The 15751-nt window shown below is 40.4% G+C and overlaps 1 protein-coding gene across 7 annotated transcripts in view; it reads right to left on the bottom strand.

Moving 5' to 3' along the window:
- Window positions 1–15751, bottom strand: part of Zzz3 (zinc finger ZZ-type containing 3) — a 59935-nt gene that overhangs the window by 24081 nt on the left and 20103 nt on the right. For 5 of the 7 annotated variants that reach the window (XM_021158990.2, XM_021158991.2, XM_029475124.1 and 2 more), the window contains exons 2-4: window positions 14806–14932; window positions 12155–12308; window positions 6286–7841 (exon numbers count right to left, since the gene is read on the bottom strand). In XM_021158990.2, the coding sequence (XP_021014649.1) occupies window positions 6286–7811 (1526 nt within the window). In that variant the 5' untranslated portion in view covers window positions 7812–7841; window positions 12155–12308; window positions 14806–14932. The remainder of the gene's footprint in view (window positions 1–6285; window positions 7842–12154; window positions 12309–14805; window positions 14933–15751) is intronic. The other 2 variants (XM_029475127.1, XM_029475126.1) reach the window with 2 other exon arrangements.

Genomic DNA, 15751 nt, shown 5'->3' with positions numbered 1-15751 from the left:
GAGATAATTTTGAGCAGGTAAAGGCATTTGCCACCAAAGCTGACACCATGGGAGAACAAAGCACACCTGTAAGTTGCCCTCTGACCTCTACAGGCCGCTGCCCCTCTCCCACTAAATAGTTAACAGGAAAAAAAACCATTTAATTGGGCTAGCACGTAGAGTTCAAGGAACAGAGAGTAAAGGGAAGCGTTTTAAATGAGCAGATATTACCTAACACATGCACTTCAAAGGAAAAGGTTAGTTTGGGACTGTAGCATAATTAGTTGGGGGTCTGTATCCCAGAAAGCAAGAAACCATTTCAGATGACCCAGAGAAGAGCTGACACTGACTCTCCTTCACAGAGCTCAACCCACAGCTGCTAGATGAGTTGAAAGCAGCTGCCCGCCAAGTTAAGTGAAAGATGCTGAAAATGACTGGGAAGCAGTAATAAACTCATCCTCATACATGGCCTGCTCTGTTTACTGTGCAACAATGGAAATAGTCTTGAGTAATAGAATAGTCCAAGCTAGGCTTCACAGTTAAACCCACTACTAAACAGGTAACATATTTCTAAGCCACAGCTGTTAATGAGAACCCCAGAGAAGGACAAAAAGAAATATTTAGTAATTGAGTCTGAGTAGTATCAAAACCAAGGTGAAATGCAAAGAGAAAAGTACATTCCTAGGACAATATACTGGCTACAATTGTACAAGTGATGATCAGCCCTCAGTGTCTGCTTGGCTTCCTACCAGGATGGAGACAGGCTTGCTCTGAGTGCTCTTCCTGGCTGGTACAATCAACCACACTGCCTCTGTAAGGAACTTAATTTGAAATGCAAATCTTATGTAGTTGTAACGTCTATGAGAAAGCACTCTATACTTGCTCCCTTGGCTCCTTCCATAGCTGCCTGCTCTAGAGTTTACTCAGCTGTGCCAGGAGAGGCTGGGAGCATGCACTTGAGGAAGAAGATGGCTCATGAACCCAGTGAGTGAGGGAACAGTTTGTGTTCTCCAGAACAGCAGAGTTAACTGTTGTTGACCAAATCAAATCAGCACGGACTTCAAACCAAGAGGCATAGCTAACATCCCCAACACGGAGAGCTGATGGCTGTAACTCTGTGACCGGGAAGTCGTAACTTTTCTCAGACCCAGGTAACAGACAATGCAAACCCGAGCTGTGTGCTTAACAACAAACCAATGAGGAAAGTCCTACTAGGAAGAACTCCCAGTATATTAGACAACAAAGTGTTGTTCTCAACAGAGACTCAGAAAACAGCAAAACAGCCTGGGGAAGCTGAGGAGCGAGAGTGTGTAGGACACAATACCAAAGAGGAAGAAATCATAGAAAAAGACCTAAATGTACATGGAGTCGCTACCTGGAAACAAAGTTACACAAACCTAACAGGAGCTACTACAGACCAAGCAAATAACTACCATGGAGCTATACACAAAACAATTAAGTGTTCACAAAGCAAAAATTACACATGTTCCAACCAGCCAGAATAAAGCATTCTTCTTACAGAAGGCAGGGCTGGGAGAAACAATCCATGACTGTAATGGTGTGACACCCAAATCCTGTCATATGTATCTGCTTACGTGGCCACTCACTTGGAGTCTACCACCATTACAGTCAAGGACTGTTTCTCTAAGCCCTGCCTTCTATAAAGACTTCTTCACTAGTGTGTACTAAAAGAGGATCTATGTGTAGGCATCCTTTCTACTGACCAATTAGAAGGAAACTCAACAAAAATGAAAGGAAACACTAAGCCACAGCATTGCCGAAAGAACAGATAGAAGGGAAACTACTGGAGGCCAGGGTCATCCAGCAGGAAGTTAGCCCTATGGTACTGTATCACGAGTGTCACCCCGCCACCTCTGCAAGGGATAAGCGTGAATCAACAACCTAAGACTATATGCATGTGCTTAAGATGAGTGCAAACAATCTTTAAAATCATCCACATTATTTGAAAATTTCGGATTTTTGGCAATAGGGCTAGGGCTGGCTCAGTAGTTAAGAACAGCAGCTGCTTCTTCCAGGGTTTTTAGTACTCTGGGGTGCAGGGTTCTCGGCACCTACATGGTGGCTCACAACCATCTGAAACTCCAGCACGAAGGGACCAACTATCCTCTCCTGGCCTCCACACATCCCAGGCTGCACCAGGTGCACAGACATACACAGGCAAAACACCTGTACACATAATAAAATAGCATTTTTTTGCGTTGGCAACAATTCATTCCATGTTTTGATTAGTCAATAACTTACTCCCTGACAACAGTTATACTTAAGACAGCTTTTGCTCCTCTCATTCATCTACACATGCGATGCCTGGGGCGAGTTCGGTTGGTTCTACAGCTCTTTCCATGAGCTGACAAGCACCAAGCGTACTCTTCCCACTGCATTCTAAACCCTCAGAGTACTCTTCTCAAATCAACCACGTCCTCTGACTGAAGCCATTTGTTCTTCACAGACACACTACGACAACAGAAACATGAAAGCCATGAAGTTACCCAGGGATGGCACTTCTTTATCTCAGATGATTGATGATCCTGACAGATCAAAGCATGCTCTTTAACTATAGTCAGATTACAAAACAAAAAAACAAACAAAACCTGAAAAACCAAAGACATCGTTGCATAAAGTAACTAGGCATGGTTCACATCACCAATTAGAAGACAGAAGCCTGAGTCCAGTAGTGGATGACACTCTTGTAAAGTCAGAGAGGAAAAGGGAGGAGGGTCAAGAAGTTCAAGGTTACCTTCAGCAACATCACAAGCTGGAGGCCGGCCTGGGCTACAAGAGACCCTGTCTCAAAAAAAAGTAAAAACAAAACAAAACAAAACAAAAAGTCCCTACAGAGTGTGTTCCAGGACAGCCAGGGCTGTTCAGAGAAACCCTGTCTCAAAAATCCAAAACCAAAAAAAAGAAAAGTCCCTACTTTTTAAAAAGGCCAAGGTATAACCCCATTTCTACCATGGGGCCCTTTCTGTTTGCAGCAGTATGGTTTCAGACACACTTCCAAAGTGTGCTATCACTGAGCTAAACCTCTGACCCTGGTGATAAGCCTCTGCGTGCTGCCTGTGTTAATGCACCTACTTAATAACTGTCTTTGTCATTCACACTTGAAGGTTTCCTTTGTGTGGTTACCTCCTGAATTGGAAAAGCAGTACTAAAAATTAAGGCCCAGGGCTTAACATCCTCATCTGACTCTGAGAGCAAGAACCTTAAAGGCTTATCTCAGGCAGCTAGGCCAGCAACTTTTCAAAAGTACTGCCTTGGGCCCTCTATGCTAAACCTGAGAGCATCTACTAAGATAACTATAAACAAAAATCTCACCAAAAGAACATACTTTCTAGTTCCCTTACTCTGTGAGCAAGTGTAGTTCTCTATTTGGGGAAAAAATAAAAAGTACATACCCTAAATCCTTAAGACTCATTTATCTGTGCAGTCACCTAACTTGTGATGAACCATATCTAAAGCTAGAACTATAAAGTCACCTTATATATGATAGTCTTTTAGACAGATGGATAAATTAAAAGACAGAAGGCTGCCAATTAAACCATTACATTAGCTAAGAGGAAAGTTTTAACTAGAACAGGTAGGGTCGGAGCCTCCTAACAGCATTATGGCAACCACAGCATTTTCTACTAAAACTTTGAGATGGGGTTTGTAGATCGGTATTTGTGCACCATGCTGCTCGACTATAATAACCTACTTTAGCTGGCATCAGGAAATAAGAAATGTTTCCTTCTGGAAGAGTATTCATAAACACTGTAGACAATGCTAAATTTCCAGTTTTAAAGACAAAGAAAGAGCTGGAGATCTTTTCTAGCACTGTGGGTACTGTGTACAATCCACCAATACCACTTTCAAAGTATTTCACATTTCCATAACACTTGAAATCACTAGACAACTATAATAACACTATTTTTAAACAATCACTTGATTTATTTTTTAGTTGTTTTTGTTTTTAGAAGCCAATCATCCCTGACATGGATAAAAAACATGAAAATAGAAACATGGAGGAAAAGGGATTTTATTAAAGATTTTACATCAAACATGACCAAGTACTGTTTTCTTGGATTTACTTGGAACCAAGATGCTAAGTGTGACAATCCCTTCCCATCGCAGAAGAGTAGTGGTCAAACACTCGCCTAACATATGTCCACTCTTGTTTTGCTCCCTAGTAATGCAAGCAAAAACCAAAAGTAAGTAAAACCTACAAGTAAGTGCCATCTTCAAAGACTCAGGATAAAGCAAAAGGCAAGGGGAGCGAAACAAGTGATTCCCTCACCCTGCGGCTCCATGCTGCATCACAACTGAGCGCTGTCTCAACAGCAAACAGTATCCCAAACTCCAAAGGACTCCATGCCCCCTACACTGTTCTCGTCGACTGAAGGGCATAAAATGCTACCTTTCGAGAGTTACAGTCACTACCTGGATAATTATTTTATGGGAGTATTGCTTTTATGAATTACTGTTTTTCAGAATCAATAACCAGTGAAAACTTAAGAGGATATCCCATAACAAAGACAACAAAAATCAAAGGGAAATAGACCTACTGAAATGTCATTTCCTAAACCAGGTGGGCCCCAGAGGCTGAATGTGTGCCTCACGCTTGTCAGGCTCTCAGTTTAGAAGAAATAAATTCATACTGTTTAAACTGGAGCTGGCCATGGTCACACAGCTTGAAGTCCCACACTCTCAGGAAGCTAAAGAACTAGATTCACTTGAATTCACAATTCAACCCCAACCTGGATGACACAGGTACCCCCATTCCAAAACTAAGAAAGCAAGATATCATACTTTTTGAGGTTTTAGTTATTCTTCTAAAACATACATCTTCCTTGTTCCTGCAAATAAAAATCTTTTTAAGAAAGGTTATTAAGGTTTTAAGAAAACATGTTCTTGTTGATCTGTTTGGGTTTATTGGGTACCCTCCTGACTTAGTCTCTCATGCTGGGACCTGTTGGTTTGGCACCATGCACCAGCTCATCTTACTTCTACCTGAAATCTTTCCTTTATGCAATTACATTTTTCTGCCTCAAACTGATCTCAAGTATATTAGACTCATAACCGATAAACTGTAAAACATTCAGGGAAAATTCTTTCTTAAAACACAGTATCAAAATACAATTTTAAAAGAATACAGAAAAAAAACTTTTTTTTTCCCAGAAAGGAGACAAGATAAAAGGCCACAGCACCACCAGATTAAAGTCCTGATCAATCTAATAAATGTAGCAAAAAGATCATGTCCCACAGCCCTGATATGATATTTTATCTGTCACAAAAAAAAACATTAGAAATATCCCTCAAATTCAACTGCTTTTGTACAACCAGTATAATCTGACTTTGTGATAGTAGCTGAAAAGCTGCCCTACAAGAGGAATTAATTTACATGTCATTGTTATTCATTAAAATAGTTTGATAAACCAGGCAGTAGGGGCACACACCTTTAATCCCAGCACTCAGGAGGTAAGTAGATCTCCGAGTTCAAGGCTAGCTTGGACTATAGAGTGAGTTCTAGAACAGCCAAGGCTACTACACAAACACTGTCTCAAACAAAACAAAACAAAACAAAACAAAAACAAAAAGTGTTTTGATGAACACTTTATAGTTCCTTCCTGAATTATTTAAACCGTTAGCTCTGATTCGTTTGCATTACTCTCCAGAATACTTTAAAGTAAATGAGCAAAGCTGTGGACAATTTTGGACACAGAATTATTTGCAAAAAGAACTTCTGTACTAAGGGCTTGGGAAAAATAGTATTAACTAGGGTTATAACAAATATTTCTATCACAATGTTAACAGCACCATCTATTTCTCTAAACTGCAAAGATGATGGACCAAGCACATTCTTAAATCAAAAAAATTAATGGGAATTAAGTGTGAATAATTTCTAGTCTGCTAGGTTCCTAGTACCTGGATGACAGCTCCATGTTCATTATTTTACCCATATTGGAAAGGCAGACGTTACAAAGCTCTACAAGGGTGCGCCAGCGTGAGCTGTGATGACTCAGCACTGAAAGCACTGTGCCACCACTCCCACTCATCTTTCTCAGACACCACCCACGCTTCCCTTAGTCCTTTCTCATTCAGACACATGAGATACAGCACTAGAAAAGTTCAACATCAAACATCAAGTCTCCTTAGCTTGAGGTAAGAGATGTATGCTAAACCTAAACTTATTGCTGAAGTGTTAACTTCATCTGTAATAAAAGCATTAAGTACAGACACGTATTAACAAATACTGAACCCCTGGGAAGTGATAAGCAAAGCAGAACGCATGGTTACCATGGTTACACATACTCTTTGTTGTGTTTCAGTGCCACATGATCTGATTCAAAGTAATAAACATCAGGGTCATCATCTTCCTCTTCGGCAGTGTGCTGACTGGCACTCTCTTTGGCAGATGGCAAATGTCCAATATTCACTCTGGCCTCTGAGGGTGGCTTACTTAGTCCTTCACTTCCATAGTTTTCAGAGTCACAACATAGAACCTTTCCGTCTTGAGGAACTTCGGCAGGATCTGTGGGAGACTCACTCACATTATCACTAACGGNCGTGTTTGTTTCCTGGGGACTGAGGTTAGTCTCCTCCAATTGTCCATTTTCTCTGTAAGGAGATGTGGTTTTAGTGGGACTACCTCTGGCCAGGGCCGCCCTCCGAGGTGAAGTTCTCAGGGTGTACCGATGTTCCTGAGGTTCTGATAAAGATGTCATCTGAGCTGAAACACAGTCTAGGATAGAGGACAGCTCTGACTCTCCAGAGACTGGCATGCGTTCAGAACCCGTGTCCAGGGGGTTACTGCTGTTCTCATTACACTGCTCTTTGGAGGCACTGCTATCTCCCACCACATCTACTTCTTCCTCAGAATCTCTTAAGGATGACTGAATTTCAGAAACAGGGCCTGAAGCTGACTCAGCAGTCAGCTGATTTCGTCGTTCCACAGGTAGGCAGGCAGTTACTAGTTTGTGGTCCTCCAACTTGACCTGCACATCAGACTTTGTGCAAGGCACAAAATGGTCTATACAACTGTCCTCCTTCCTACTACCACAGAACACTGAGGTCTGGGTCTCCGAATCCCCATCTCCAGCTACTGATTCTTCCTGCAGCGCACAGGAACCAGGGGTATTTTGTTTAGTGTTCCCGTCAGGCTGACAGTCATCACAGTTTATAACAGCTGAGTCACTGTCATCAACACCATTGACAGTCAAATAGCCTGTCATTTCTTCTACTACTGCAGCATTAAGTGGCCCTTCCTCACTGACATTCACCTTTTTAACTTCCCTTTTCTCACAATCATCCAATATAAGACATCGACAAGCTCGTTTAGCCCCTTGAAAGTCTGCATCATGGTCCACTACTATCCTCCTGTGTTCTACTGGCTCCTTGTCTGGTTTTACAGGCGAATCTTCTTCTGAACTATTTGTGGCTTCAGCTCTAAGACAGCGTTTAATGTTCTTAAAGACTGGCGGTGCTGGCTCTGTCTGCCTTCTCTCACAACTCTCTAGGGCCTGCCTTTCCAGGTCATCCTTTTCCGAAGAAGAAAGTCGTCTTTTCCTAGGGCTTACCCATGAGTCTCGAGCACTCTGCTGTTTTACATCAGAGGTTCTTCCATTATTGGTTCCTTTCTGAGTTGGCCCAGGCTCTGCTCTCTTCTTTGGTGATCTTGATCGTATTTGAGAATGAGAAGAGATTTCTTCTGGGTGAGCAATGCTACGATTCCTTAAAGTTCTACCACAAAAAGATTCATCCAAGCCGTTTAACCCCACTGTTGATCTTGTAACACGAGTAGATCGGGAAGCAGCCATACTATGGCAAGTCCCTACCATACGGTCATCATGATCCACTCATGGGGAAACCTTCAAAAATGTAAACAAAATAATGAGAAAAAGGTGATAGTTAATATATCTAAAACAAAAGCATAAAGTTGTAACTTTTTATCCAAGTATAGCCATTATCAATACATAATGGGACAAAAGTTATTTTGTTAAAGTTTCCAATAATGATGTTAGTACCAGGTAACAAATACCATTTAGTATGTTCTGGGACTCCGTGTGAATGATTAGCATACCTTTACTCCCTGAAGTCTCACAACTCAGAAAGGTCTACTGTACCTAAGTTACAATTGAGGAGACTGAGGCACAGTCTACTGACGGACATACAGCCAGCTCAGACAGAACTCTGAAGACATGCTCACTGTTTCTCTGCCTCTCAGAATAGCACAAAGTACCCAAAAGTGATCAAACTAAACATAACTGTGTCATTTTGGTTATTAAAGTAATACTCTTGAAGTTACAGACCAGCTATCTTACAGAAGCCATTCCAATCAGTCTTAAGGTTTCTACTAAAATCATTTCTTTCAGGTTAATTAAGTGCCTTAATAATAGGAGATAGTAGGGGGACTCTGGAATATTGCTATGGAATTTTTATAATTATATAGTAGACAGAAGTCACAACAGTAGCTTACACTGGCTAACACGACACCAAAGCACAGCGTCCATCTCTAGAAAGGCATGGCACTACTTGACGGGATCCTGAGGACAGAAAGCAGCAGCTGTCCTCTAAAGGAAATAGTCATTTCAGAAATAGGGAATATTATTTTGCATATAACACATTTGTGTGTATTTTTACACATACATGCACAGACTCTTTCTTTCTTTCTTTAAATTTCTGTGTGTAGTATAGGATAGCTTTAACTCACTGTTTTGGGAGATACATAAATGGGTTTTCTAGTAAGGACGCTTGACTTTCTAAGAGAAAACACAAAGGCTGCTGGAGTGAGCCTCCCTGGCCCACAGGTAAACTCTCAAAGAGCTGATGGTACTTCCAGAACTTCCGTGTTATCAAGAAGAACAAAGGCACCATTAATATTCCAAGTCTCTATCCCCCACCCATTTGGTTTTCTTAGATATTCTGCCACTTCATTGCTGAATTTCAAGTGGGGTACAGAATGGCTAAACACCAATAATGGCTGTAATGTAACTTCACCATGCCTCTCACACAGAATCCTTCTAATGCCACTACAATTACCTAACACTGGAGAAGGTGGAACTACAGAGGATCACAGCAACATGTTACACAAGAACCCCCTAAGGAAAGCGCTTCCCTGGCCTGCCGCTGACCTGTTGACAATGAGCTAAGGAAGCACTCTGTGAAATGTGTTAAGTTGGTTGAATTTAGCTTCATTTCAAAGCAGGGCATATTTTAAAATCTGTAACTACAGCACATTGACTTGTTCTAGAGAACCTCATGGAAATCAAGTCAGCAGTAAGTATGGTACACACCATCAGGAAAGAGAGTGCCTCACATGAACTTCACTATCTGAACACTCATAACATCTGTCATCAAGAGGAGAGTCCTACTTTACTCACAGGAAATATATACTGATATCAGTTTATACTTTAAATTACAATAAATGCAAATTAAGCTTTAAATGTGTAAAAGAACACAAACCGAAAAATGCCGAAAGAGAATGCTGGAGGCCATATACTAAATATCTATGTAGTTATGAGCATAAAACTACAATTAATTTTATAGACAAACTATAAAATAAAATACACATTTAATGATCCTCATAATTTGTGGTTGAAAAATAATACTGGAAACTCACTGAATTTTGTTTTATAATGATGCCAATTAAAGGCATATAAATCTCTTCTATGATTTCAGTCAACTGGCTATCCATAATCATTCTTTTCTTTCGACATTGATCTGGAAATCTGAAAAAGGAGCAAAATCTCTTTCTCTGGAATCAACTTCCAGAAAATAAATAAATAAATATATATATATATGTGTGTGTGTGTGTGTGTGTATGTATGTATGCATATATACACATGTGTATATACACACAAATATGAATACAAATCTCTATCAAATACCACCTATGAATATGTACACTTTTCTTCATGATTTCAGTTATAAAATAAAACACCAATTAGTGTCAAAGATCAAGCCCATTCCATATTTTTGTTCCCTAAAAAGGTTTTAGTTCTTTCCAACAGTTACAATAAATAAAGCCTGCGATTATCAAGAAGCTGTCTTGGGAGAGGACCAATAGACTGTAAAATGCTAGTGTTCTAAACAAAGAAACATTCTGGAGACCAGCAAGAAGAGTGGATTTTACAGCAAGCATTACCTGGTACTGAGAGTCCACATTAGAAGCATGTCCTGAAGCTTGCTAGAAACCCAGACCTGGGTTTGATACTTAGAACAGAAAGGGGGAAAGGCAAGGAAACAGAAAGACCTGCAGAATGTCAAGCCCCCCAGCCAACTCACACTGCTGTGTATGAGAGACCCTGAGATCAATGCCTTGAGGCAGTATTCTAACATATAAATCAATTGTCAGGTTGCAAGCCCAATTAGACATAAAATTCTCATTCATATTTTACTAGATAGCAATGATTTAAACAAAACATTAATTAAAAATAAGGCCATGATCACTTTGGCTAAAGAAGCATCAAACAGCAGATTGTAAAATTATCTTGGATTGAATTAACATTATATACACTTTACCTAAGTATGTCTACATTATTCCAACCAAATTTCAATTCTGTTTTGCTAAAAGCTTGTTTATTTAGCAAAGTAGTACAGACTAAAGCTGTAATTTTCCTTATTCTAGCTAAATACAGTCACTAAAGAATCTGGTGAAGAGATCTGGGTGTATAATTATATTCTAGCCAAATATGAAGTAGTTAACGAACTAGAAGTGAACCCATTTACCAACTAGCTCAGGAACTAATAAACTAAAATAAGAGACAGCTGGTGAAAGCCTTAGCCACACACACTTGGTAATAGAAACTATATTACTATAGCTTTAGAATTAAGGGAAAGCATGAATCAAACCATGAGTTAACACTTTCACGTGGGCAAAACCCAACTAGTAATAGAACCAAAATCTATCCTACATGCCCACCTAACCACACTGAGCGCAGAATTTCGCAGAAAAGAGAAGAGCGTGATTCTTCACTGGATACAGCACTTTGTCCCGTGTTCCCCCATTTTTCTAAGTCCTTAACTACTGAAGAGACTGAAAAGGGCCAGCCAACGCAAACTCCTTTAGCCTGTCCACACGGAGTCCCGAACCTCCCCTAAATCCACACATCCTCTATCTGATTCCCACTAAACCACCTTTCCCCAAAATTGAACCTACTTTTATAAAAACTATGAAATTCTAAGACATCATTGGCTCTTTTGGATCATAAACCTCTAGTCCCCGTGACCACACCCACATAACTGGATCAGAACCAAAAGAAACGGGACAGACTAAACAAGATCATCATAAGCATTCTGGATTTAAGGCAGGGCCTAACTATGTAGCACTGACTGTCCTGGAACTCACTAAGTAGGCCTCACACTTAGAGAGATCTGCCTGCCTCTGCCTCTCCTGAGCGGCATGCACCACCATGCACAGCCAACACCAAGGTGATTATCATTTTATTTACTTTTATTGAGTGAACAACTTATAGAGAACTGGTCACAATACCTGTGCATTTTCAGGTACAAAGCCAAAGGAAAAAATGAGGAAGAGTGAGAAGCGCTGCCACTCTGACTTTCCTGCCCTTCTACAGCACAAGCTGTGCTCAGGCATTGCTTACCACACAGGTCTGGTGTGGGTTTTGAGACAGGATTTTGCTCATCAGCCCTGGATAGCCTGGAACATTCTACACTGCCCAGAGTGGCCTTAAACTCTTTTAACAAAAGACAAGTTATTTCACCTGCACAATTCTCACTCCAGTGTAGCAGAGCAATGCCTGTGACTCTAGCCACTAAAATGAATTCATTGAAGGTTAATAGTAACTGCTTTGAAGTTTGGAAATTCTATCTAACTGGATTTCCTTTGTCATCAAGACAGAAACAATAGACGGCTGACAGGACAGATAGCTATATAGGCAGACAGAGTAGATCTGAATGAATATCTACACTGAGACAACCGAGAAGTCCGTCCAAGCATTTCATGCTGCTCCTTAAATACGCACATTTCAAAAGCAGGCTGACTGGGCTCCAATCGTTCCAACAGCCATTGCATTTATCTCTTTGTTGGGAAATAAATGGGAAAATACTTCATCTTCAGTCCTTTCCCTAAAGAAAGGCTGATGGAAAGCAACATATCTCCTCCCACCAAAATAAAATGGAGCTAAAGGTGTCTTCTCTACTGCAAAACTAAATAACTTACCTGTACAACCAAAGATCTATCATTGTGGAAATATTATTTCTTTTCTTTATATTCTGAAGGAGATGGAGCTATGATCTACAATTGAGTTTCAGCTTCAGGCTTTCAGACTCTCAGCTTCAGCCTCGGAGAATACTAGAACCTCTTAAACGCCTCTCTTTAAAATAAAATGATAAAAAAAAAAGATATTAAATAAGGAGATTACCGCATGCTACCAATTTGCTCTGACTATGAAAGTACACAGAGGCTGCAGCAGCTTCACAGTAATAATTTGTGCTTCCTGGTGAGCACCCGCAGCAGGCACTGAGCAAGTGCCCAGAACGTGAAGAAACCGACTAAGACAGTGTAACAAATCACTACAGGCAACGCAACAGGTAACTTGATAAGGTGTGACTGGCTTGTCCCTGCAACTGCCTCTAAGGTATTCTTTTTCTTTTCCCGTCCTCTTAGAGATGACCTAAAGGATTTCTAGAGGATTTCCTAGATTTAGGATTGAGTATAAGAACCAGGACCTAAACCAGTGTTCTCAGCCTTCCTAATGCTGTGCCCCTTTAACACAGTTCCTCACATTGTGGTGACTCCCAACCATAAAGTCATTTTCACCACTATTTCACAACTGTAATTTTGCTACTGTTATGAATAGTAACACAAATATCTGATATGGAACCCTTATGAAAAGGTCATCCAACCTCAAAGGGGTCAAGACCCAAAGGTTGAAACCACTCAGAAACAACAAAGGCCACTAGGCTACTAACTACACAGCATGTAGTCTTCTGTATCATACACAGCATACCTAATACTCACTCACATGCTCCAAGACTCAGCTGCTAAAGGAAGCTTTTGTTACTTTCTGCCAAATGTCTTTTCTTCTTTGTTGTTGGGTTTGTTTTATTTTGGAAACAAAGTCTCCCTATGTAGCCCTGGCTGTCCTGAAATGAACTGTGTAGACAAAACTGGCCTCAAACTCAGAGACCTTTCTGCCTCTGCCTCCCAAGTACTGGGATTATAGGCGTGTGCCACCACCCCTGGCCATAAGGATTATCAACAAGAAGAAAAAAGCAAGAGTTTTCGGAGTTAAATCCTCCGTCTGCTATTCTTGGCATATCACCTTTAACTGCACGTTTCCTAGTATGTATGCTACGGTGTCTTTCAGAGACTATGCTCCAGCTCATCTGCAAGTAACAGTACGAGAAAAAAAGGCAAGCAGTGTTTATACCTCATCTTGCCACTTTAACTATTTAACCAGGTACTTTTTAATGGATACTATTTTAAGTGAAGTATTCTAATAATTAAGGACTGATACCATTATCATACCTTGTAAATCAGGGTTCTAGCTAGTAAAAATGAAGAGATTACTGTTAAAGGTGCTGTACTGGTCTATGTAATTATAGCCAACAGAATCTTTCAGTATTATAATTATTCAGTACCCGTTCTACTTATTTAATGCACATAATAAGCTCTTCATTACTGTAAATGCTATATTTTGTTGGTTTATGTTTGTCTGGTTTGGTTGGGGGGTGGGGGAATGACATTGTCTCACTATGTAGCCCAGGCTAACCAAACTCACAGAAATCCACTTGCCTCTGACTCCTGAGTGCTGGGGTTACTGATGTGAGCCAGCACACCCAGTTTTTCCAGATAGGGTTTCCAGTAGCTCAGACAGACGCAAACCTCCCTATGCTGCTGAACTCGATTAAAGAGTCCCAAGCACTGGGGTTCCAAGTGTACACACAGAATCATGCCTGTTTTGTTGTTTTGTTCGTGGTGGTTTTCAAACAGGGTCTCTCTACATAGCTCTGTCTCTCCTGGAATTCACTATGTAGACTTGGCTGGCCCCTAACTCACAAAAGTTAACTTCACAGCTTTGCTGTGCTGGAATTGAAGGTATGTACCATGCCCAGAGCTTCTGTTATATTTAAAGTAGATTTTATTTTTTCTTCTCAAACCTGCATTCTCATTCTAATGCCCTACAAAACTGTACATACACCTATTTCAGAGGTATACATATTTACCCCTGAAAGTCCTTATTAATTTTCCTATTTACATTAATTAAAAAAATTAAGTAGGAAGAAATTGCTTCTCAGAGATCAGGTCTATGATCTACCAACTACAAACGCAACCTCTTCTTTTAAGTCTTTAGAAAACCTGCCTAAATTCCATCATTGTTTAAAGCTCTAAATTAACATGACGAAGGGGAACACAGGGAAAACACAGTCCTACAGAAAGTAAGCTGACTTGAAAACTCAGCCTCAGACTGAATCCAACCAATAACTTTTCTGCCTTCCCCTGAAGTCCATCCCAAAGCAAAGCAGGACATGTTCTAGAAAGTGGTGGCCACCATCAGTAGCAGGCAGAGGCTCTGTGAATACACGGGACAGCACTAAAATTCTGCCCACAGTGCTGGACACTTCTCAGGAGAGGGTTCATTCTTAGAAGGAAAGCATCACCCACTGTATTTGCCAATTAAGAATATCTCTTACTGCTAATTTCACAAAAGAACTGGTACTTAAAGCTGAGTTCTACTAGTATTTTGACAGGCTTCACTGGCCATATTTCTTAAAAGCCTGATACACTGAAGAAGAAGAAAAAAAAAAAAAAACAGCCAATTACTTCTACCTCACTTGGCCTTAGAGAATATCACACTCTTTTCTTACCTTTTGAAGTGTTTCGACTAGTACTTAATTTCCAAGCATCTGTATTTCTATGCCATCACTGTTAATGTCCATGTTACACTGAGACTTCAGGAATTATTTATACAGATGTACTAGCACAACTTGTTATCTGTGAAGGGAAATGAAAATATGGTCACTATGGTACTGTTTACAGATTTGTGGATGATGACAAAAATAAGATACATATAGCACATTTCATTCTCCTAAGTCTCACACCTTATTTTATGACATGACATGTAACCATGGTACACATTATCTTCAACACAGTGAGGTGATTTTTAACATTCTTACATGTATGAGAGACACTACCCATCAACACATATTCTCAATTTAAATTTTCTGCAAAGCAGACAGCCTTAGATTGAAGATGTATCTCATTTACTAAGGTCTACAATCAGATACTAACAAGAAAGAAAGCAGTTGTTGGTGTTTCATGATACTGTTAAGGATCAATATGATTTTAGCAAGATGGCTCAGCAAGTAAAAAATAAATAAAAAAAGAAAAAGTGAAGTAATGGGGCCTGGAAAATGGCTCTGCCGGTAATGTTTACCACACAGAGGACTTATTTCAGATCTGTTCTGGAGAACTTTGGTTTCTTTAAAAACCCCATCATATTATGTGATTGTGTGGTTTGTTTGTTGTTTTATTTGATCCCAGGTGTGGGACAGCAGGTGATTGTGATGTTTTACCTCATGCACTAGCGGGGGCATGATTTTTGCCAGCTGCAGATAGCTTCATTCTGGGGTCTTTCAAATGGCAGAGATCTGAGAGGGCCTGGAGACTGCTGCTCACTCTACTGCTCCTGGCTGCTGTTTGACAAGAAGTAGGCCTTGCCCCAAGGAACTCAATGCCCCTACTTAGCAGGAAGGAGCTGAAGGAGGAGGGAGGACTATGCCCCTTTCCCTCTAACCTTCTTTCTTTCCTACC

This window comes from Mus caroli, chromosome 3 (genome assembly GCF_900094665.2).
Source record: "Mus caroli chromosome 3, CAROLI_EIJ_v1.1, whole genome shotgun sequence".
NCBI classification, from domain to species: domain Eukaryota; kingdom Metazoa; phylum Chordata; class Mammalia; order Rodentia; family Muridae; genus Mus; species Mus caroli.
Note: the sequence above shows the minus strand (reverse complement) of the source record. Positions and strands in the feature narration are given on the sequence as shown.